The sequence below is a fragment of the Cyclopterus lumpus genome, chromosome 12, assembly GCF_009769545.1.
Source record: "Cyclopterus lumpus isolate fCycLum1 chromosome 12, fCycLum1.pri, whole genome shotgun sequence".
Taxonomy (NCBI): Eukaryota; Metazoa; Chordata; class Actinopteri; order Perciformes; family Cyclopteridae; genus Cyclopterus; species Cyclopterus lumpus.
Genome location: NC_046977.1, coordinates 15,690,387 through 15,715,930, shown reverse-complemented (window position 1 = coordinate 15,715,930; position 25,544 = coordinate 15,690,387). Strand labels below are relative to the sequence as shown.

At 41.5% G+C, this 25,544-nt stretch overlaps 2 protein-coding genes across 2 annotated transcripts in view; one reads left to right on the top strand and one right to left on the bottom strand.

Moving 5' to 3' along the window:
- stxbp1a (syntaxin binding protein 1a) overlaps positions 1-23,947 on the top strand; it is a 28,611-nt gene extending 4,664 nt beyond the window's left edge. The window contains exons 2-19 of the mRNA XM_034546220.1: positions 7,016-7,065; positions 7,656-7,737; positions 7,848-7,924; positions 8,562-8,640; positions 9,434-9,537; positions 12,137-12,285; positions 12,575-12,659; positions 12,895-13,025; positions 13,144-13,251; positions 13,369-13,429; positions 14,090-14,155; positions 14,252-14,332; positions 14,569-14,707; positions 15,468-15,577; positions 15,773-15,874; positions 16,374-16,459; positions 17,117-17,271; positions 22,080-23,947. Of these exons, the coding sequence (XP_034402111.1) occupies positions 7,016-7,065; positions 7,656-7,737; positions 7,848-7,924; positions 8,562-8,640; positions 9,434-9,537; positions 12,137-12,285; positions 12,575-12,659; positions 12,895-13,025; positions 13,144-13,251; positions 13,369-13,429; positions 14,090-14,155; positions 14,252-14,332; positions 14,569-14,707; positions 15,468-15,577; positions 15,773-15,874; positions 16,374-16,459; positions 17,117-17,271; positions 22,080-22,162 (1,748 nt within the window). The 3' untranslated portion in view covers positions 22,163-23,947. The remainder of the gene's footprint in view (positions 1-7,015; positions 7,066-7,655; positions 7,738-7,847; positions 7,925-8,561; positions 8,641-9,433; positions 9,538-12,136; positions 12,286-12,574; positions 12,660-12,894; positions 13,026-13,143; positions 13,252-13,368; positions 13,430-14,089; positions 14,156-14,251; positions 14,333-14,568; positions 14,708-15,467; positions 15,578-15,772; positions 15,875-16,373; positions 16,460-17,116; positions 17,272-22,079) is intronic.
- A 588-nt stretch (positions 23,948-24,535) lies between these two features.
- Positions 24,536-25,544, bottom strand: part of akna (AT-hook transcription factor) — a 15,502-nt gene continuing 14,493 nt past the window's right edge. The window contains 1 exon segment of the mRNA XM_034547274.1: positions 24,536-25,343. Coding sequence (XP_034403165.1) covers positions 25,004-25,343 — 340 coding nt within the window. The 3' untranslated portion in view covers positions 24,536-25,003.

Genomic DNA, 25,544 nt, shown 5'->3' with positions numbered 1-25,544 from the left:
GGTAGCTAGATAGATAGTCAGATAGGTAGGTAGGTAGGTAGCTAGATAGATAGTCAGATAGGTAGATAGGTAGGTAGATAGATAGTCAGATAGGTAGATAGGTAGGTAGATAGATAGTCAGATAGGTAGGTAGGTAGGTAGCTAGATAGATAGTCAGATAGGTAGATAGGTAGGTAGATAGATAGTCAGATAGGTAGATAGGTAGGTAGATAGATAGTCAGATAGGTAGGTAGATAGATAGATTATAAAATAGCAGAGCAGGACATATTCAATTTAAATCATAACGAAAAGGAAACAAATTTATATAAGTGTGTATAAAGTATATAAAGTGAATCTTATTCATGGTTTCCTGCAGCTTCCTGTCCCGGTATTACTGTAGCAATTATCTGATGCATCAATTTGATAACATGAATGTATCGGTGACCATTTTGAATTGTGAATCCATTTTTAAAGTCCAGTAGAACAACTGTCAGCTTCCTTAATGCATTTCCAATCAAAGTGGACTATTTGGGGAGTAATAAAGAGAGGGATATGATGAAATCATTCAGGAGTTTTTAATGGATGCTCCTTCTGTGTGTGAGTGGAGTCTCTTGTGAATCACAATGAAGAGGCCTGTTGGCCTCCAGCCACACCTTGCTCACCTGCATTATTAGATCAACAGGAGGATACAAGAGAAATGAATAAATTAGACTGCAACCCCACTCTCCTGGAAATATAAACAGTTTTTAACACGTGACATCCAAACACACACCTCCAAAGCTTTACGACTGAGACCAGCTAACAAAGTCAAGTTACATTTGATTGAATACATTATACATAGTGCAGGATGAGTCATTAAATATTATTATATTATTTATTTTTTTACATTTGAAAGATATCAATAAATAACAAACATTAATGCAGGATAATAATTCATTTAACTGTGTCTATAATTCACATCTTAAAATATGTACATTTTACAAGTATATTTTAAATGTAATACCTTTTAGCTTTTTGTTTTTGTCAAAATAAGCCGTTCCCCTCCCTTACTACTTCTCAATTATTATGTCTTTATTGTCAATTTCTGTATGTTTTGAGTATTACCATAACCATGAAATCAGAGAGCCGCCGGACATGAGTAGATCTGCCCTCATAGTGGAAATAAAAAAGATGTCTTCTCATCTGAAAATAACAGTAACACCTGGTGTAATAACAGTTTTATTACACCAGGTGTTGGTGGTGGAATACATATCCACAGACTTAAATTCAGAAAACACTTCATGTTTAAATATTTTTTAAACTTTAAGATGAAGCCGGGTGAAGCGGCTGCATTTACGTAACATCCGGTTATGCAATATAGTCATTGATTTGTGAACTTGTTGTTGTTGATCTGTACTTTCTTATTGATGATTGTGCATGTGAAATACACACTGTATTTTAAACTAACTGTTAGAGTAGTACAATGTTGCAGACTGAGGAAATATGTAAATATGTTCGAGCATCAACTACTGCTGCGTATCTTTTTCTCTGGCTAAAAAAACTGACAATGAGCAGCGGGCATCAACCACTGGGAGAGGGTTCCCTGAACACATCATCCACTGGTAGAGGGTTACCTGAACACATCATCCACTGGTAGAGGGTTACCTGAACACATCATCCACTGGTAGAGGGTTACCTGAACACATCATCCACTGGTCGAGGGTTCCCTGTACACATCATCCACTGGTCGAGGGTTCCCTGAACACATCATCCACTGGTCGAGGGTTCCCTGAACACATCATCCACTGGTCGAGGGTTCCCTGAACACATCATCCACTGGTCGAGGGTTCCCTGTACACATCATCCACTGGTCGAGGGTTCCCTGAACACATCATCCACTGGTCGAGGGTTCCCTGAATACATCATCCACTGGTCGAGGGTTCCCTGTACACATCATCCACTGGTCGAGGGTTCCCTGAACACATCATCCACTGGTCGAGGGTTCCCTGTACACATCATCCACTGGTCGAGGGTTCCCTGTGCACATCATCCACTGGTCGAGGGTTCCCTGAACACATCATCCACTGGTCGAGGGTTCCCTGTACACATCATCCACTGGTCAAGGGTTCCCTGTACACATCATCCACTGGTCGAGGGTTCCCTGTGCACATCATCCACTGGTCGAGGGTTCCCTGAACACATCATCCACTGGTCGAGGGTTCCCTGTACACATCATCCACTGGTCGAGGGTTCCCTGAACACATCATCCACTGGTCGAGGGTTCCCTGAATACATCATCCACTGGTCGAGGGTTCCCTGTACACATCATCCACTGGTCGAGGGTTCCCTGAACACATCATCCACTGGTCGAGGGTTCCCTGTACACATCATCCACTGGTCGAGGGTTCCCTGTGCACATCATCCACTGGTCGAGGGTTCCCTGAACACATCATCCACTGGTCGAGGGTTCCCTGTACACATCATCCACTGGTCAAGGGTTCCCTGTACACACAGCCTGCAGCATTCATGTTGTTGAATGAGTCGTGATATTCATCTGAGTTTCCTGTCACAGAAGAAGCTCCTTGCTGTCGTGTGAATAAAGGTGGCTGACAACGCCGTGTGTTGTGCACGTGTTGGCAGACCACTTGGCCAAAGTGTCCAATGTGTTGTGTATGTTATTACAGAAGATCTTAATGCCTTAACGCACATCTTTTTAAAGTGTTGTGATATGTTGATTGTTGCTATGCTCAACTGCGACAGTAGTTGGTTGATCCCTCTATACCAATGGCTGGCAATGCAAGGCGCTTTGAAAATATGAAGGATGCTCCTCTGGCCTCTTATGTCATGTATGTCAACAGCATGGTTATTAGTGGACACACTGCAAACACAGCAACCAGAGATCCAGATCTATCATTAAGATACAGTCCAGATATACAGACCTCCTGCCTCTTCTCTGCTCCCGTACCTCTTCATCTAACCTCACCCATCAGTGCAGGACATCCATCACGCCATTTCCTGTTTAGCCAGGGTGACCTGCACCTCTCTTCAACCCGCGTGACCTCTGAATACAAGGATGTTGAAGGCCAGAAAGGCTTCAAACTCACAACCCTCTTTTGCTTTTCTCACAACCATCTTGTGCTGGTTGGGGCTGTGAGGGTGGTATGTGACTGCAGGCCTGTCTGACAGGCTGCAGACTAAAATCAGGCCATTAAAGCAGACTAGCTCTGGTTTTCAAGATGTGTGTTGTCATGCAAGGTTTTATGTCTGGTCAATAAATATATATATATATAATTTTATTTGTTTAAGTTTGCGTAAGATACATTGACCTGCAAGAAAGCATAGTAACTATTTCATGCTACATTACTGATATTAACTTTACCAGCTTTACCAACTACTATTTTCTTGTTTTTATTGTAATTTTAGTTATTTTTATTGTATTGCTTTTAGGATGTTTTAAAGATGTTATGTAAAGTGTATTTGAGTACCTTGAAAAGCGCTATATAAATTAAATGTATTATCATTATTATTAATATTACACAACAAAAGGGCCACCATTTCAAAAAGGGATGAAACTATAGTCAAATAATCTAATAATCTAATTGAATGAATCTATAATCTTGTAAATTGTTTTCAAAAGCAATAGCAAGAGCTCAGTGATGTCTTGAGTTGCTCAACCGTCCAAAACCCGCAATGTAATCAATGTAATCAATGTAATCAATGTAAACAATGACATATAACAGGGGATAACTGATTTTAATTCCTACATTTGAGAAGTCAAAACTAGGAAATGCTAACATGACTATTTGCAATCGATTTTCAAAGATATCCGGAATTGGTATTGATTCATTTTCAGTCACAGAAATTATGAATAAGTATCCCTTTTATTAAATAATGTACCTGGATTTGATCTGTTACAATATCTTCTGTAACACCTGATCATACATCATAACTTACATATAGCATAATTCTATTGATGGATGAATTTGGTTAAGTATTTTTGTGTCTTTTGTCAAACACAACTAAAACCGTCTCTGAACCGATGAGCGGTGAAGGCCGTCGTCGTATTTCAGTGCGAGCCACGCTGAGGTGTCTGCATGTCTCTTTAAGATCAGACGTGTCACATTCTCTTGCCAGAGATGCTGCTGTGAAGCTGACATCCGGAAAAAAAAATGGGTCATGTACTCATAGGTGAAAGTCCCCGAAGGGGGGGGAGAAGTGCGATGCAAAGGGAGAAACTGTCAGCTCTTCACTGCTGCATAATGTGTCGAGTCAGCGACGACTGTACATTGATCCAATCGGCAATATCATGTTGCTCAACAGCGTCACACTGTTTGTTATTGTGGCGGAATGACGTTCCTTTGGGGGAAATGACCAGTGTGGTCAGTATGTCTGGTTTGTTAAACATATATATATATATATATATATATATATATATATTATGAACTCTGTCTAAAATATTTTTTTTAAATTTAATTAGCTTTTTGGGATTCTTTTCTGTAATAGTTAAAAAAAATATTGTCCCTTCGTTCTTCCTTTGCTCTGCCTAGAGGATGTGTATCCTGTTAAACTGGATGTGTGTGTGCGTGTGTGTGTGTGTGTGTGTGTGTGTCACTCTGCCTGTTTGGTTGACACAGCTGTTCCACTGTGTGGTTTCCGGTCCCTTCCCCTCTGTCGGACTGGTACGCTCCTGTATCATTGGGCCTCTATCAGGAGGTCAGAAAGGAAACATCGCTGACATAGTTTTGGTCATTGTTCTCAGTCACGTTACACACGGTTTGGCCTGTCTACTTTATGGCTGTGCGTACCTGTTAGTGCATGAGAGTCCCAGTGTGAGTGCTCCAATGGATAACTGATCACCACCGCTCTGCACTGTGCTCCTGGTTATTGCGCAATGGCAAATAGTTCCTTGTTTATACAACCAGCTGACATGGAGCAAAATTAGCATTCATTATGATTTGTAAACAGTCAAAAGTTTGTACACACCTTCTCATTCACTTTTGACTGGTACTGTCAGTCCAATACTCCCTCTGTTTTTAGCTCTGGTTTGGTCTCCACCAGCTGTGTGCAGTGTGCAGTTTGTTGACCAGAAATCCAGAACAATTAGCGATCATCATTCTCTGTTCGTCAGTACAAAAGCCAACTTTTGATCATTTAAATCATTGCTTATATACAACTATTGTATAGTGCAGTTTTACCGTTGCTTCCACAACCTGACAGCCCACCATATTTTCATATTTCGCCAGACTAGATATCTATCAATATACACTATTGTCTGTCTGTCTTCATATGGATTGCAAACATTGTGTCATTTCTTCACTTTCAGAGGATTTCATACAGGATGTAGCGTGAAAGTTGTATTTTTTGTATGCGTCACACTCTTAGAAGTGTGACATCTTGAAACATAAATCTCGAGACAATTAGAAAAGTGAATACTCGTGACTGGAACTGCTCTTAATTAAAAAAAAAAAAACGTTGTCAGAAAAATGCTGCTTCACATAACAAGAGGAAACGCATCGGCTACAGAGGAAAAGGGAAAAAGAGTGACGGATATCCCCTCCGCTTCTTTGTGTCTCTTCCTGTAGCCTGGAGCCACTGCTGGATGAAAGACATGTGGACCTTTTAGCTTTAATTTGACAACTTTTTAGCATTTAGCACAGACTCACAAAGTACTCTGGTGCCCATGTGCTGCAAACCTTTGTTTGCCATGACAAAGAATATTCTGGAAATACACTGAAGCTGAGTAATATAATATAATATAACAGAATAATATTCATACTTACCAAGATCCTCTGTCCAACACAGTTCCTCTGACTCACAGGAGGTACCGGCTGGAGTCAGTCAGCGATCCTGGATACACTGTCAAATGTCAGTCAGTCATAGTGTGAATGCTTTAAAGGTTTGAGTTATATACAGTATCTATCTTTCTATTTATATATCCTTTCTTGTGTCCCATCTATCCTTCTGTCCTTCCTTTTACCCGATACTTCCATCTTTTTTTGATCTTGTGCTGTTGTCACCCCACGTTGACGGAGAAACATGAAAAGATGTGCTCTAATGGATTGTGTCACACACATTGGTATTATTGTTCTGGTCCTTCAAATGATGCTGAGCTGGCTGTTAGCGGGTCCTGTTTGCCAAGTGGAACATTATTAGTGATGGACATTGGAGTTAATAATAACTTTGTGACCGTAAGATCCACTAAAGGTGGTGTATCATGTCTGTGTTATTCCCTCAGGGGACACAGCGCTGCAGAGGTTAGCACTGTTGTGTCATAGCAAAAACATACTATTCTGTGATTCTTGATTTATAGTATATAATAATAATAATAATAATAGTAATAAAAAACAGTGGCGCTGTCGGCACACAGCAAGAAGGTCTGGGGTTCCATCTCTTTGTGAAAAGAGAAACACATATGCTGACTTCAACACATACCTGATATTTAATTCACGTGTGTTCTGTAATCTTTTTTTTTTGGTCTGTTTAATCTGTTATAATCCATCCGTAGATGTGTGGTCTCAGTTTTTTTGGGGCTCAGCGGTTTACAGTCACAGCGATCCAGTGTGATGTTGAACAGTAATTCACCCAAAATGGATTTATCCTAACAGGGCTGGCAGACGGTTGGCACTGTGAGCAGGCCAATATCAATATTGTGGCATAAACATGGCCATCGTGTCATGAGATCACGGTGGACAGGATTATTTCCCCCCTGTGGATCTCTGAGATCTCAGAGACAAAGCAACCCAACAGTCTCTGCCTGTTTTTATTCAACCCTCATCCAGATGATTTATTCCACTGATGTAGATCGTCGTCATCGACTTAGTTGGAGGCTATATTTGACTTTCGCATGTCATGGCTGGATAAGGTTGATTATTTACATAGGCCGTTGTCGAGGGTTCAAAGATGAACAACCGAACAATGGTTGTTACATACATTCTCCTGTGTGTGTGTGTGTGTGTGTGTGTGTGTGTGTGACCGTGCACGTGCCTCTTTATTTATATTCCCTCCTTGATCATCGTGTACCCATCGGACTCCTGATTACGTTTCTTTTCTTTCACAGAGATTATGAATGATGTAATCAAGAAGGTGAAGAAGAAGGGAGAATGGAAGGTAAGCCGTCCACAGTTACAAGCAAATAGAGAAAATACCCTGAAATGCCAAACTCTGGGTCTAATGGAGAGGGCGGCACGATGTCACCAATACATCACACAACTACACCCAACCACGTCATTATAGTGACTAACTGATATATGTATATATGCATGTAGCTTCTCAAATAGGAATATTAGCTTTGATAGTGAAGTGAATATTATTACCGTTTATACTATACTTATACTACTATAATTCTGTTTGGGACTGTTTTGGCAAAACAAGCGGTTTGAAAATGACGACTTGAGCTTTAGGAATCTTTGATTTTAATATATTTGACGAAACAATTAATCCTTAAATAACTATTAGTTGCAGCATTAGTTCAGATAACACAACTGATTTTCTTGAAGAAAAAAACAGAGTTACAGCTGAGAGTTAAACGGGGGATTAAATATAGGCCTGAGTCCGTTAGTAAATGCAGTAATGGCAAAGAGTAACACTCGCCCACTATGGATGTACATCTTTATGTGAATGACACCGTTCCATTATTGGCAACATGTCATGGTGTGTAGTGAACAGTGTTTGCATAGTAAATGACTTCCTGTTGCCAGGCGCTGATCGTGGACCAGCTGAGCATGAGGATGTTGTCGTCCTGCTGCAAGATGACAGACATCATGACAGAGGGCATCACCAGTAAGACGCCACAGCACATTCCCAGTACCGTTGCATTGTTCGCCTGTCTGTGTGTGTGTGTTTGTGTGTGTGTGTGTGTGTTCCTCACACGTCTGCTTCTGCCTCTCCAGTCGTGGAGGACATCATGAAGCGACGAGAGCCTCTTCCAAGCCTGGAGGCCATTTACCTGATTACACCCACAGAGAAGGTACTCTCTCTCTCTCTCTCTCTTTCTCGCTGTCTCTCTCTCTCTCTCTTTCTCTCTCTCTCCTCCATAGTTTATATTCAGAGGAGTGTCCATGGCAGCAGGTCTGTGATTTTAACAGAGAAGTCCAAACACAGGGCTGTTTACTCAGCCACGGAAAACCACATCAACACTTCTTTGTCTCTCTCTCTCTCTCTCTCTCTCTTGCTAATTCAAACTATCTTCATTGTCAATGTCATAATTTAGTTATCAAAGTAGGTTGGAGAAGGTCTAATATGATACCTACATAATGAAGATAGACTTACACAGGGAGACAAATCTAAACATAAATGATTCATTTATAGTGAAATAAAAATAAATAATAATTTCAAACTAATCGTTAGAAAATAAAAGATGAGATGAAGTTGAACAGTTTAATGTATTGGCATAAGAAAAAAAGAGACACAAAAATCACATTTATTTATAGAGTCATATCTTTTAAGGAGGTCAAGTGCCATTTCATGTGTTTTCAGCTGTTGGTTTCCCATATTTATATATGTATATATGTGTAAATACATATATATATATATATGCTGTTGTCAACACACTCTCATTAAACTCTACAATCGGAGCCCTGGTGGTCTGTCTTATCTCCCCTCAGTCGGTCCACACCCTCATCGGAGACTTCAAAGACCCTCATTCAGCAAAATACAAGGCAGCCCATGTTTTCTTCACTGACTGTGAGTAGAAACATGAAGCTTCATACAATGCTCTTGTTTATAATATTTTTGTTCTATGCTTTTTCTTATATTCTTCTCCTATTTTCTTGTGCTCTACGATCAATTTGCTCTCCTTTTGTTTCCTGTGGCAGCGCTGTGCGTCTCAGCCCTGTGGATTTCTTTCTGCTTTATAGTTCTTTTTACATATTTGTTGGCACACTGCTCATTGTTGTTGTATTGAAGAGGGTAATTTCCTCAGTTTCCTAATTAGTTATTTTTGAAAGCATCATCAGTGAGCTGGGGGGAAATAGGTTTGTTAGTATGGTTAGGTGCTATAACAAGAACAGGTGGCGTGTCTTTAATTCATTATTGGTTAATTTGATGAATGAACGGTACACAGAGATCTTCACATCGTCCCTTCTTGTTTTTGAATTTCTCATTTTGTGTGCTAAGAAACATATTTTAAAGCTGCGGTGCTTTTGATCATTGCATTGCATAGCGGTGACATGAGCTTTATTTAATTAATAATCTGGAACTGCTCCACCTTTTACTGTAAATATGAGTTAGAAATGTCTTTATGTGGGTTGATGTTCACTAAGAATGTGCCAACTGATGGACGAGTGTTACTAATGATAATATCATATCCTAGTATGTTACTACTTGAATGTATTATCTCAAAGCAAACGTTATAGATCAATGTTGCAAATTAATATTTGAATAAGATATTGGAGCCGATGAATCACAATCCCTTTTATGCGTAAAGATGTCTGCTCCCGATTATAATTCTGTTCCAATCCATTCCCCTCCGGACCAGCCTGCCCTGATCCTCTCTTCAACGAGCTGACGAAGAGCCGCGCTTCCAAAACCATCAAGACTCTGACGGAGATCAACATCGCCTTCTTGCCCTACGAGTCTCAGGTAAACATGCATCTCTCTTCACACATGCATCCAAGGAACATGCCAAGGCAATGCCTGAATGGATGAGGCAAGGGCCAGTCCATGGGTGCCCCTTATGGGTGCCCACCGCCATAAAACTCAACAGAAGAAGAGGAGCGGGGCGAGGCCGGATGCACGTCTCTTAATAGGTGTCAGGAACATGGCGCTGGTGCCAATGTCCTCATGATAAATGTATTCTGTCAGCGGTGCCGGGACCCGTTACGGGCTCGTCCCTGTGGTGTTGGTGCTTTCGTTCACTCCTCAGAAGTGCCGGTGTTTTCCCTGAAATGTCATCAGGCCTTGAGGTGGGGAATTGGCCGTGCAGATTGCCCCTGAATATAGATCCCTGTTCAGGAAATGTTCCTGAACATCCACGAGATGGACTGAGTGTGTGCCGGACTTCAGAGGAAATAACCATGCTTCCAAATGGCTTTATACATCTGTCAGAAAGAAAGATATTACTGTCGTCGTGAACCTAAACAGAGTGTTATGCTTCTGGCCTCTGAACTGTTTTCTTTCTTTCCATTATTCACTTTTTCTTTTCTCCTCTTAGCGGAGGAATTCATGACTTGTATTGTTTATTAAACCAGAGAGAGAGAGAGATCCGGAGTTATACAAGACAGGTGGGAGGAGAGAGATGCTGCAGAGGACGCAGCCAGCAAGAGTAACATGAAGGTTGTTCACAAAACAAGATGGAGAGAGGAGAGAGAAACCCAAATACACACTCAGGTGGTCGCTTGGCATAATGCTGCTAACTCACGGGTCACTCTGTTTGTTAAGACTGTTGGAGACCTTCGTCACAAGGCCTTGCCTCCCTTCTCCACTATTACTGTGTTTCCATCATGTTTATCTTTGGCCCCTTTGTTTTGTTTGTTTTTGTCCCGCCATTCCTCCATCTCTGTCTTTGCACGTCGCTTGCATTCTCACTACTCACCATTCTCCATCAAGCATTCTATTTTTCTTAATATTATATAATTATTATTTTATTTATTCCCCACTCCCTCCCCCTCTTTCATTCCATCATTCTCTCTCACACTATCTGAAGATGCTGCTTGGCCCACAATGCTTTGCTCCCCTCCTGTCTACTCTGATTAATTCAGAGTCAGTGGTTTTCTGCTCCAGGCCTCATAGCCCCGCCCACGGGCTGACGCTCTCTCCCTATTGGGTGAGTCGGGATCCAAACAGCAGGTGGCAGCCAATGGCAGCCGGGCTAACGTAGGGACCGTTGTCATGTGACTGTGTAGACAGATGGAGTGGGAGGAGGGAGTGGTAGTGAGTGATGCAGGAGAGGAGAGGGAAGGAGAGAAAAGTAGAGCAAATGAGAAGACTGTAAGAGGATGGGAGAAGAATAATACAATTAAACGGGAGAGGAAGAGAGATGAGTGGACAAATAAAGATTGGAGGGAGGAGCTTAAACAAGGAAATGAGAGGAGAGAAAAATAAGTTTAGGGGATAAGAGGAAAGAGAAGGACCAGGACATGAAGCAAAAGGGAAAGAGAAAAGGATAGAAAGAGGTAGAAAGAGGAAATGATAGAGGAGAGGAGAGGAGAAGTACATGAGAGGAGAGGCGTAGAAATGGAGAGTAGAGGAAAGGAGACGGACAATGGAAAGAGATGACAGGATAGTTGGGACAAAGAGGATAAACAACAAAGAAAGGAGATAACAGAATAGATAACGTGTAATTCAATTATATGTTTGATATTATCATGACAACTCCAGCTTGTTTCTTACAGCTGTGTTTCCACGGTAACCTACTGTATGTTACACACCGGCTTTAACATCAATAACAAGCCTTCATGGAAACTACTTGAAACTACTGTTCCTGACCAAGACTGTGCACATTATATTAGAAAAGTAAAATGACCAACTTGTTGTATGCCTTCGCCAACCAGTAGTAGTAATATTACTACTACTCTCAATAATATTACTAATACCAGTGTTGCAGTTTACAAAATGTCATCGCTTCATCCTTTGAGACCTCTGTTTGAACATTTTTATAATTAGCACATGAATTCTTGACCTTTGACCACCAAATGGACGTTTGTGTCAAAGTTCAAGAAATGTCCCGTCATTGAGCAGAAAAGGCGGCAAAGCTGTCGCATAAAAAAGTAATAAAATCGTAGTATAGTACGCTATAAAAATGTCATTGTATAGTGTGTTTAAAAAAACAAACAAATATGACAAAAAGTCATTTGTATATTCCAACAAATTCATTAAAAAAGGCGCAGCTTAGTATGTCCAAAAGTCATAAAATGGAATGAAAAAGTTATAGTATGTCATAAAAAGTCTAATTACATAGCCGTAATTATACTATAGTATGGCAGGACCCAGAGGTCATCCTAGTCAGGGATGTCGTATGTGTACAGATTGTAAAGCCCTCTGAGGCAAATTTGTAATTTGTGATTCTGGGCTCTACAAAATAAACTGAACGTCAGGGGATGTTTGTTATTTCAAGAACCTGAGGTCACCGTGACCTTGACCTTTTGACCACCAAAATTGAACGAAAAGGCCAGCAGGTGTTTTTGCTGAAGCAACATTTGAAGTGGTGTCCATGTGTGTGTGTGTGTGTGTGTGTGTACAGGTGTACTCTCTGGACAACCCAGACGCCTTCCACAGTTTCTACAGCCCCCATAAGACCCAGCTGAAGAACTCGGTGATGGAGAGGCTGGCAGAGCAGCTGGCCACGCTCTGTGCCACCCTGAAGGAGTACCCCGCTGTCAGATACCGAGGGTGAGCAGCAGGGGGCGCTGTGGGTATAGACTGGTTTGGACAGATCTAATGTCATAGCTGACTATAGGTGCTACAGTTGAGATGTTAGCCGGTATTTATTAAACTGCCAGGAGTGACGTTTATTTAAAAAAAATATAAAAACCTGTCTTCCTGCATTGCTGTAGCAAGAGACTTTTTCTATTAATGAATTTATTGTGTAAATGTGCTTCATGTTTCCTTTTTCTTATTTTTTTTTTTTAAATCAACATTTTTTCCTGTCTTTTCTCTTCTTTGTCTTCTCCATCGTCAGCGAGTACAAGGACAACGCCACGCTGGCCCAGCTGGTTCAGGACAAACTGGACGCCTACAAGGCTGATGACCCCACTATGGGAGAGGTAAGCGCAGGACAATCTTTTATTTATTCATGCATTGTTGTCCCCCTGTATTCTTGCTTAATGATTTGTTTTTGTCATCATTTGGTGTCGCAGTAATATTTATCTTAGTAGGTCATGTAAAATGCTACATTACTAAGAATGTACTTTAAAAAATGATCATATGTAGGACACCATATATGTATGTTTATCTTTATTGCTCCCTTTCATTCCTGTCCGTGTGTCCTTCTCTCCGAAGGGTCCAGACAAAGCTCGCTCACAGCTGATCATCCTGGACCGGGCGTTCGACCCCGTCTCTCCGGTCCTGCACGAGCTCACCTTCCAGGCCATGGGCTACGACCTGCTGCCCATCGAAAACGACGTCTACAAGTACGAATAACACAATTGACTAAAAATGATTGAGAGCTTCAATTTGAATAAAAGGTTACAGCTGCATCTTTGTATGAAATATGAATTTGAACCTTAATTAGCGCCTTTCTTTCTTCAGGTATGAGACCAGCGGCATCGGAGATTCTCGTGAGAAGGAGGTCCTGCTGCATGAAGACGATGACCTGTGGGTGAGCCTGAGACACAAACACATAGCCGAGGTTTCCCAGTGAGTACTTTTCTTCATACTTCATAAATCTGCTCATTTGGTCTCTGCATGCTGACTGACGCGATGATAATAACGAACCTCGCTGCTCCTCTCTGCCCGTCTGTGTGTCGTCATCAGGGAGGTGACCCGTCAGCTGAAGGACTTTTCTGCCAGCAAGCGGATGAACACTGGGGAGAAGGTAGAGAAGGATGCTGCTGCAGGACATGTTGACACATACAGTCTGAACATACAGTATTGACAAGTTATTGGTATTGTAGTGTGACTTACCATGGTGAATAACGTCTTTAATTCTCCTAAAGCTCCTAAAAGTTGTATTAGATGCATTGTGTGCGCTCGGTAAACGTAGGAGTTCTACTTCACGTTTTAAAGCAGTGGTTCTCAACGTTTCTGATACTAATGCTATACTGGGACTTTTTAATGACATTATTATGTCCTATGACTTTCCTATGACTTTCATTTACTTTTAAGCGACATACTATATTCTAACTTTTAATGCTATATTTTATTACATTTGTATGGGATGTTTAAATTAAACAAATGAGGAAACTGCTAGTAGGCAGATTTTGTTACCTTTGGCCACACTAGATGTTTCCAATTTGTGTGCCGAGTAAAGCTGCTGCTTGTTTTATGTGATATTTGTATTATAATCAACGTAAGAGTGGCATCAATTATATCCAACTCTATGCAGGAAAGCAAATCATTTCCCTAAAAAGCTGAACTATTTCTTCAAATGTATTCAAAGATCGTGACCAGAACTTCCTTTAAATTGCTTAGTTTGTTTTTGTTGTCAGCTAAAATGTATCTGGCACTGATGTCATCGTCACACTCGTTTCCACAGACCACGATGAGGGATCTGTCCCAGATGCTGAAGAAGATGCCTCAGTACCAAAAGGAGCTCAGCAAGGTGTGTGTGTGTTTTATAGGAGTGTGTTTGTGTGTGTGTGTGTTTTCCTGCATGTGTAAATGTGTATGCTGACTCTGCACGTGTTGTGTCTTTCAGTACTCCACTCATCTGCAGCTGGCTGAGGACTGCATGAAGCATTACCAGGGAACCGTGGACAAGCTGTGCCGCGTGGAACAGGTGAGAGGAAAGGCAGCGATGAGAGACGGCACACACACACACACACACACACACACACACACACACACACACACACACACACACACACACACACACACACACACACACACACACACACACACACACACACACACACACACACACACACACACACACACACACACACACACACACAGATAACTGAGTTTTTAAAAGACCCACGTGATACGACACCCCGAGCTTCCTGTGGTTTGCAGGATCTGGCGATGGGCACGGACGCTGAGGGAGAGAAGATCAAAGACCCCATGAGGGCCATCGTGCCCATCCTGCTGGACGCCAACGTCACCACGTACGACAAGATCCGCATCATCCTGCTCTACATTTTCCTCAAGAACGGTGAGGAGGAGACTGCAGGCAACATAAAGAAATCCAATCTGAAGTCTGTAAAACTCATGACGTCGTGCGCTGCTCCGTGTCCCTCGTTACACGCTCGGTTCACGATACATATTCCATTGTTTTGATTTTATTCGTTAATACTGACCCGCCCACCGAGTGACTGAGCATAAGTGTTTCTTGACTTTACAGAGACCCATTGAAATGTACAAACTATAAAGAACATAACAAAAAGAGAAGTTATGAATGGCTTCAAATGAAACACACGAAGCAATCACTTGCAGAACAGAAAGGACGACTTCACTGCTGCTGCAACTGTAGTTCATTAATATCTATTAGCCCGAGGATGAAATCAACTGCTACTGCACTCGTCAGCTGTTCAGTACAAGTCTGTTAAAAAGACTCAAAAGAATACAGAATAAAGACTGAAAAGAAGCCTGTGAAAGCCAGGCAGACATAACCTGACATTTATACACAGCTATAATAAGCTGTTATATGATCACGCAGGATACAGGAAGTATATACCGTCGACTTTAAGTTTTAATAACATTACTTATGTTTTTGCACTCAAGTTGCAAAAACATGAATTCCCTTTCATCCCAGAGCAAGTGGAACATATTAAATGTAAACACACACACACACACAGTTCAAATCTTATAACAAAAACTTGTGTGTGTGTCTATGTGTGTGTCTACGTGTGTGTCTATGTGTGTGTCTATGTGTGTGTCTGTGTGTATGTGTCTGTGTGTCTGTGTGTCTTCAGGAATTACGGAGGAGAACCTGAACAAGCTGATCCAACACGCCCAGATTCCCCCTGAGGACAGTGAGATCATCACCAACATGGCTAACCTGGGCGTCCCCATCGTCACAGACGTAAGATCCTCCCTGGGTGGTTTTTTGTAACCTTATCTTCTTCTTCTGTCAGTCAACGGTTGTTCCATCATCTCCCAATACAATCTATGGACCAACCAGTGTAAACAGGACCTTTCTAGAGTAATGCAAGAGGCACAGGGTGACTAGTCGTCAGTCCTTTTGTCCTTTTCACTTCCTGGTTCTTTCCCTCTTTAGTCCACCCTGCGCCGAGGAAAGAAGCTGGACAGGAAGGAGCGTGTGAGCGAGCAGACCTATCAGCTGTCCCGCTGGACACCACTGGTCAAGGACATCATGGAGGTGTGTTTGAAGGGCTTCAATCACTAGTCGAATATTCTAGACAGATTCTACATTCATATGCAGCATCTGGGTACCTGAAGCCTTCTGGTTACCGTTTGCAGTATAATTACCATTTGCAGGTTTGTAGGTTAGTATTGACCAATCACATGCGAGCAGGCTTTGGTTGAACGCGGGTCAACAGTCTGTGTAAAGAGAAGAAGACCTGGTGACCCGATGGCTATCGCCTGATGATGATTTAGTTTTTCTATTGGTTTAAGATTAGCTTCTGAAAACAACAATATTCACTCAAGCATATTTACTGTTCAGTCGACGTTTTCACAGCCTGGTTGTGACTATATTTAGACCCTTATTTGTGCACAGCCAATTCTCCAATGGACCACTATGATGGAGCCACACACGGTTGCTAAGAGACGCGACACAACTGGGAAGCCCCTATTGAAGTGTGTTTAAAGCAGACAATATTGATGACAAAGTCTTTGTCTTTTGGTCCCCTCTGCAGGATGCGATTGAAGATAAGCTGGACACCAAGCACTACCCCTACATCTCCACCCGCTCCTCTGCCTCCTTCAGCACCACTGCAGTCAGGTACACAGGCGCATATACATGCACACACGTGTGTGTGTCTATGTATGTACACACATAGACACACACACACACACACACACACAGCGGGGCATCTCGTTGCATCGTAAATTATGAAGACAGAAATGGATCAATTGTAATTTGGGAAGGGAGACGAGTCCTAACGGATCAATACTTGAGACAATGGAGAGCGATGCTGATGACTGTCGGGTTAGTGTTCGATGTCAATTCAAACCAGATTGCCTTTTTAGTTTAGAGGGTATGATTTACATTTTTTTCAGATTTATTCTTGTCAGGATCTTCCAGTGTTTTTGGTACATTTAGTAAAGAAAGGAAAAAAGAGGTAAAAATGAAACACCAAAGTGTGGTTTGCATTTTGTGCTGCCGTGTCATTTGCAGGTGCCGTCATCATTTCGGGTGTTAGACGTTATTTCCTGTAGGCTGAGAAGCAAAAGTTAGGGTGTAAACCTAGAAAACTTATTAGGGACTAAGTTCATATTTAGTATTTCACGTAAACTATCTTAGAATAAATATGATTTTGAATAGTTTCTCTTTGGTACCCATGAAACATTTTCCCTATTTATTTTTTTCTTTCTTCAATACACATAATATTCTTTTCCACAACATAACTTGAACCCGTTTTCCTTTCCGCTCCGGCAGCGCTCGGTACGGCCACTGGCACAAGAATAAGACTCCCGGAGAGTATCGCACGGGGCCACGTGTCATGGTCTTCATCATCGGCGGCGCGTCCTTCAGCGAGATGCGCTGCGCTTATGAGGTCACACAGGCCAATGGGAAGTGGGAGGCCGTCATTGGTGAGTAGTGCAACGGGCGGCGCCACTGAGCGCGGGCCGAGAGCGAGAAGAAGTGTTCATGTTTGTAGGCTTTGGATGATGGAGCCTAAAGATGAAGCAAGCTTTTCAGCCTGGTGTTGAGTAACTCACAGTGGACCGTTTCTCTTCATAGAAAGCTGCGTCCTAATTTAGGCCCCCCCCCCCCGGAGTCCTTTTTGAGTCATTTTCAGAGGCCCGTGTGAGGTTTGACCATCAGGTCCTCAGAGGGGCACAGAAGGACAAAATGTAGCGAACACAAATAAAGACGGAGGGGAGGAGACACAGGACGGTAACCACGGGAAGCGAGGTTGTAACGGATCGTATATGAAGTGGCATGAAACTTACTGCTGGTGAAATTACTCCTTTATTTTCTTCCTTTGGGTCAAGATACATTCTTTATAACTTGTAAACTATCCCCACCGTAAGAGCTTTAGCCTCATACGGGTCCATTAAACTATTGCACTTTCTTAAATGTATAAATGAGCATCCGTCCGTAACAAGATCCGTAGCCTTACAGTCAAGTTCGCATTCGAACGTAAAACAAAACTGCGATTCCTTTTACCTTTTCAAAATAAAAGTCTTATTTATCTATTAGAGAGGAAGTAGCATAAAGTCTATATTATCTTATATAGGCATACATCAAAACCAATAAGGCAAATACAAAGCAGGCAATCAACCCAAAACAATAAACCTTCCACGGGGTTATTTACAGAGGTGAATGGACGATCCAACCCTGACGTAGACGTTCAGTGCTTAAAAAGAAAGATGAAAAGATGAAGCTCTTTACGACTTCATATCAGTCAGATTTCTTTTTCCCACTCAAAGCATGGGGTGAAACAAATCTACTTGTTGTCAACGTAATGCCGGTTTTTAAGAATATCTTTCTAGAATTAAGTTTCACTTTGGAAGTTGAATTCATTACAAAGTGTACTATTTCAGGTCTATATGTATTCAGTCAACCATGAATATATAAACTCTCCCTTTTGGGAACTTAAGTTCAGGTTTTGCGAGCAGAAGCCACCGACAACACGGCTCATGTAGGGCGGCGTTACTTCCTTTCTGACTTCACCAATCCCCAACGAGCACAGGCACCTTGTGTAACGGTGGAGCTGCAGGTCGTGACAACCGGCCTATTGTGTGCAATGTGTCATGTTAAAATAACCCTTTGTGTTATGCCCCTCTGTACTGTTTATTTCATGTCTTAAAGCGTTGCCAGTCTGTGTTATCAATGGGAAAGTGTCTTGTTAGTTTTCGTTGTGCTCTGCTTCAGCTGTTGTCTTTAAAAACAACTGTTGTCTTTAAATTGCAGCCATGTCTTTTACTGTGTGTTTCTATGTGTCTGTGCAACATGGCAAGTGTGTGTATGTGTGTGAACTGTATGTATGTGCGTGCGTGCGTGTGTGTGTGTGTGTGTACTGTACGACAGTTTTTTTTCTTCTTTTTTTAACCCTTTTGGTTTTTGGAGCGAGTGGGGAAGGGGGCGTGGCATGTGCTGAGAGACGAGTGGTGAAGCCGCCTCTGTTCCTCCACAGGTTCCACCCACATGCTCACCCCCACCAAATTCTTATCGGACCTGCAGCACCCCGACTTCCGAGAGTCCACTAGGGTGTCCTTTGAGGACGCAGAACCCACAGCCGAGTGAGGCAGAGAGAGAGATTGGGAGGGAGGGAGAGAGAAATCACACTGAAAAAAGTAAAGGCAGCCGCACAAAGAAGCCCTTTCTGAACCTTCGCAGCACAAGGGCTTCCTCCTTGTTCCTCCTTCTTTGAACACTCAGTACTGTTTTATGTAACTCCACCCGCCTCCTCCCCGTGTCCCTCAGGGATGGGCAACCCCCGACCTTTCCTCAACGCATGGGCCGCTCCATCAGGCTCCAGTTCCTGTTTACTGAGAGTTAGCCAATCGGAATAGTTGGCGAGAGGCCGCATTTGGACTCTGCAGACTTCTAGAGAGAGCGCTTGGGGTGCAGACTTTACCTGCTGGTTGAATGCAATATGTTTCTTTTATTTTGATATCAAGGACACTATAAGAACATACAAATATAATAAGACATTAATTGCATCATGCAAAAAAAAACTACAACTATTCAACCATATAATACTGTAGAATTATCGAGAAGAAAGAGTTAAGATAAGGCCAGTCTTATGTTGCAGTGGCCCCCGGTATGGAGGGGCCTCCAGTCCAGAGGGTGGACGTTTGGATACAGCCCAAGTAAAGTCTGTGCTGAAGAGCGGCCATGTCTGAGGGGGTCGTGACCCCATCCCTGCTGCCTCCTCCCATCATCTCAGCTGGGTGGATTAAATCGCCCCTCGACCGCCACCCAAAGGCCCCTTGAGCCTGTTGAACACTCACTCCAGATTTAATCTACCCCCGAGATCCATCTTTATCAGTTTTTTACTGTGTGATTATTTTTCTAATTAACCCTTCGCAAAAGACAATCACCTTGATTTGTCACTGGGTTTTTTTTTTCTCCACATAAGGACAGGTCCTTGACTTGATGTTGGATTTCAAAGAAGGATCCTCTCCTCTTTCCCTTGTGGTTGTTTCTTTTCTTTTGACTACCGGTCCTTTGACTTCGTCCACGTCACTTCCTCACAGCCCGCCATCACATGCTCACATGCTCACATGTTCACATGGCTCGTCCGCAGAGAGGTCATGATATCGCTTTCAAAAGGCGCCGACACACACGGCAATTTTGGAGCAACATAGATGGGGAAGCAGCTAGGTAACAATAATAACTTCAGACAAATTACAGTTGCCCAGAAAGTTGCCCTTCGTATCACGGCCTATATGATGACTCTCTGCTGACATGGTCTGAGGATGTAGCAATGTTCCACCTGATATGCTTTAGCAACCCAATAAAAAAAGGTAATGATGCAACTAATCCACCACTCCCCTAATATAGGACTCTTCATTTCTCCCAAAACTCCTTTTAGGTTTTACTTTGATACAGAAACAAATACATTCTCAAGAACCTGTGTATAACTAAAACACACTCAAAGAGCACATACCAGAATTAGCCGTTTACAACAATACAATATGTTGTAAGTGTTTCAAAGTTTTTAATCTGTAATTTACTTTCAGATGCACACAATAATAATTGCATTGTTCAAAAAGTTTGTTTTCACATTGCCACTGAGTTATGGCTATTGACATTTCTTTATGTATTATTAGCAAAGCAAACCCTAAAGATGGCATACAGTATGTCCTGCGTATCCATCTCATTCCTAACTAATCTGCTAAAGCGATATCGTTTCTGAACAATTTGGTTTTATGGTTTTCTCAGTAAGCAGCTCTCCCCATAAGCAGTACGCCCCTCCCCCCTACCCCCTAATACTGCTGCATTCAACACTTTCCTGAGCAAAATGGCCATCACTTACTAAAACAAGTCTTTGTTTTCGTTATGCTATTTTGGTCTTGACCTAGCCATGTGCAATAAATCCCGCGCCGTTGGAGATCAACGTCGCAGCGTTGTGTTTCTGGGGCAACGAGGCTCTCAAAGCTGTGTGTTTGGGGAACAGCAGAGAAGCAGGCGAGGCCAGTCCGACAAGTTGACCTCTGTGGCTCACACTAAACCCCCACCCACGACCCCCGTCACACCATAACGACCATAACTCGAGATGGGCTTGCCTCCTTCTCTTCTGTTTTTTTAGTTTCCATTCTGACCCCTCAAAAGGGTCACGTTGTTGTTTGTTTTACTGTTTATGTCTTTGATGTAAAGCAGCTAAATCAAACCAAACCAAACTGGAGGAAACATGCAGCTTTGCAACAGAAACAAACCCATGTAGGTCAAATACCGTTGACGATGTTGCATAAGGAGTAAATCAAATGTGTTGTTTGCCATAATGACAAAGAAGTAAGTTTGAAAAATGTAAATTTGGCAATGAAGCGACAAGTTGGCAAAGAAAAGTTTGCTTTACTCCAATTAGCACCTCTAAAGTGTTACCATGTCTGAAATGTGTCTTCAGCTGTCACAACAGTTCATCTCTGTGTTATTAGAGTTACTGAGTTACACATTTTCATTCATATTGATTTAAGACGATATGCTGGTTTGGGATATCACGACATGTAGAGCAGGTCTGCTCTTGTGTTTTTAAGTTCACGGCAGTTGTGCGGTAACATCACCGATCGGTGTACTTCCATATTGTTCGGCTGCATGTATTCTACCACGGCTTCATGAGTTTGTGTTTGTCGAGTGAAGTACTCAAGAGTATTAGTCAGAGGTGGAAGATGTTTACATGGTACTTTACAAAAACATTCCTCTACAAGTCTTTTTATTAAGTCTGTAAATCAAATAATATTCATATTTTGGAGATGCAGAATTTTAACAGCCTACAGTGAGAAGCTATTTCATGACCTCTTCCGTTAAAGTAGGAACTAGAAACTGCAGCTGTTGTCTGTAATGCAGTGAGAATACAAAGTATCCCTCTGAAATAAAATGCAGGATATAAAAACTGTCTGATTGGAAATACTCAAAGCACTAAAACTTGTGTTTATGGTAAAAGTACTTGGCTATCTCCCACCTGTTTAAAATTAGTTGTTGTTTTTTTTACTGGTTTTATCCATTTTAACCTGCTGGCTAATTGATTATGATTTTATGACTTTGGGTTGCTCAGCGCTTCTATCTTTACGTTCAACATTATGTGGGAGTGCCCTCATCTCCAGTAGGCATTCATAACAAGAGCTGAAAACACATTTTTCACCTGTGCGCTTCCTAACGTGCAGATCTAACGCTCTGTGTGTGTGTGTGTCTGTGTGCGTGTGTGTTTTATGAACGTGTGTGTCTCCAGGATCGACCCACATCTTCACCCCCACCAGCCTGCTGGAGCAGCTCAAGGCCATGAACAAACCAGAAGAGGAAGTTACAAGCTAAAATCCTCCAATCACATCTCTCTCCTCTTTAACCCCTCCCCCTTCTACCCATCCTACCTCTGTTTCCTGCCCCCTACATGTGTATGCATCCTGCTTGAAAAGAAAAAGACACCTTAGATGATAAAAAAATATATATATAGGATGTATCAGAGAATAACATTGTTGCAAGTATTCCCACGTTTTACAATGGATGCAACTAATTTAAAAAAAAGATTTAAATATCTGAACAGACGGCCATTTAAAACTGAAAGTACCAAAATGTAATATTGTATGCTATGACAACTGTGCAAAAAGGTAGATATTTTCTCTTGTTTGTTCCTTTGGGTTTCCTCCTTGGTGCGAGTTTTAATGGAAGCGGGTCGAGTAGGGATGTGCAGTTTGAGAGGTTGATCTTGTAAAATATATCATATCGGTCAACATGCAATACATAAAACTATATTCATCAGAGAGGAGTTCCCCCTTGCCCGTTTGAGATGTTCGTATACAGTAGCATGCTTGGACTTGTGTGGACTGTTAATGTGTTTGTATCCATTGTGGACGTTCTGGAAGCCGCAGAGTTAGCACTCAGCTTTTCCCCCTAAGATGTTGAGCTTGAATACTTCACCGAAAAGCTTTGAGTATGGAAACGGCTTTGAAACCTTTGAGGCCTGCTCATTAGGTTAAACTATGGCAATGTAAATCTAATGCATTACACTCATTAATGTCTACTGTGACATATTTAAAGGGGGTGCATAGAATATTACAGTCAGTATGCAAAAGCAGCAACAAAAGTTTTTCAGATAATTTATTGGAAAAAGTTTTTTGTTTTAACTAAGATGTAATCTAATGAGCAAGCCACGCCCGTTGACACACCCACCGCAACTAGAAAAGTGTGTCCGCTTGGGTGTCTCATACTCAAAAGCATACATTTTTGTTGAAGTATTCGTGTAAAAAAGAAAAAGAAAACCCGCTTGGTTGAGCAGACATTGGACAGAGAAACCGCTCTGTAAAAAGCTAGAACCATCCCTCCTCTGCCTGCCGAGACTGTAAAGTATTTACTTCCACAACCTTTTCCTTTCTCCGGAAAAAACTTCACGTTTTAATGTCGAAATGCTTGCTGATATTTAATGAATAATCTTAAAAAGGGCCAGTTGTATTTCAGTATTGTATCCTGTCAGATTAAGTCTTATCATTGGTTAGTAATGATGTTTAATTGGGCCATGCACTGAGTCGTGTTGTGTATGTGCCATATGTTGCCGTTTTAGCATCTCACTGTTGACTGGTAATATTTCTGGCTGTGACGTAGTGAAACTTTTCCTTTCCAAAATGTCGATGTGAAGCCGCCGTGTTTGTGACGTTTTAGATGTAGCTGTTAGTGGTCAACTGGGAAAATAACTAATATCTATACTTTCTTTGCCCGTTTCCTCTGGTGCAACGTAAAACTCTGCAATTGTGAATAGCTTTGCAAGAAATAACTTAAATCCAACCTTATTTTATTTTATTTCCTCCCTCCTTTCCTGGCCAAACAAGTTGTAAATTGCACTAATGCGTTTTCTGTGATGCAAACGCTTGACTGTGTTCATTTTTTTTATTATTATTTGCTGTTGTATAGAGTTTACTCTGTCAAATCAATTGATTTATATCAAAATTATTTATCAGAGGAAAAAAATAATAGTGATGCATTAGTCTGTCCTAAAACTGTTTAACTTATTGGGATTGTATGTTTGCGAGTGTTGAAGCACAAACAATACTTCCATGTGTACTTATATGTACTAAGGCTGTCTAATAAATTGGCTTCCATTACATTAAGACTCTTTTCTTTTTTAATACTATCTGTCGATTTTTTCTTTCATCTACCGAATGGTAAAGTACAATTAAAGAAAGGGTTTTCATTTTTTACCTTTTATTTGGCTCTTTATGGTCAACTGAAAAGATTCCCTGCAAAATATTTTAAAAAGTCCAACAGTTTAAAAAGAAATGATAGTATAAAGAAATTTGCAAAAAACAGAATACATTTAAAACATTCACAGTTTTACGGTCTATTTCTACCAAATACAATTCATGAATTATCTGTAAAAAGTTCAACAATGCTCTGTATATGTTTGCATTTCAACGTACATATAAAAGACGGATCCACACCAGCACGGCATGCTTTAAAGTGTTTGCAGTGCTGCCGTGTGAATGTCAACATAAAGCTGCTCAGACTTGTCTGGCTCATAGTTACAATTACAAGCATGTGATAAAATACTGTACAACATGTCAGGCTAAAAATCCACATTTTCAAATATTAAATAATATACAAAATATAATAGCAGACTAATTTTGAGGATATCCAGCATCTCCACACAACGAGCTCTGGCCATTAACGAAATAGATCCACGATGGCCTCCCGTCCAAAACGAACTCAATCACAACAGTAGCACTGAGCGATGCATTTGATTTACAGCACAGTACGCTGCTGTATCAACAACAGGACAAAAAGACTATACAACACTATAACTAGAAAATATCTAGATATATATTTTATAACCACAAGTTATTTTGAGCTATTTATTGATCATGTCAATATGTATTAATCATAACAACAGCTGTAACTTCTCATAATGAAGAAGCTACTAATGACTTTCCTTCGTCGGATATGAAAACCAACATGTTGACAAAACTGATTCACAGTACTACGTGGTTTAGAAAGTATGTCATTTAAATGTATGCCAGCACATCCTTTGAAATCATTAATATGACTGCTTAAGAAACAGAATTATCAGACGTAAGCACCGTATCACTAGCTAGCCAGTAGGGCTAACACACTGGCACCGGACCGGCTACGTAAACAAGTCACAGAGACGCTCTGGTTATATTTGATTTACCTGGTCCTGCACTCAGTGCCTTCAGCTCCTGGTGATGTGGACATCCTCAGGTTACTCAGTCTATGCTGCCTGTGAGCTGAGTGAGCAGTCTGGTAGCTGCAGGACTGAGTCAGGAGCTCCTGGTATTGCACTCCAGTAGCCAGACAGCGAGCCATGTGTCCAGAGGTATGTTTCATGTGCTGAGCTGCGCCGATGGCTCTGTTCAGAGAGGTGTTCATGGAGTGCTGCTTGTCAGAGGACTGGAAGGATCTTGTCCTTTCCTTCTTTTTCCAGCGACCTCTGACCCCTGAAGTTGTGCTGTGGCTGGGAGACACGTAGAGGGGCGATGAGTACATCCTGAACAGGGTAAGATTGATGACAGATGGCAGTTTAAAATTAGGATGACAAACACTGCACAAGTTTGTGTACAAGTACAACAAACAAACTCAGTTTTCTCTCATAGGACACGACAGAATGTGTATGCTAAAATATGTCAAACTGTCAAATACAGTCTATAGTACTTGCACTGACATCTTTGAGTACATTTCATTTTGGTAT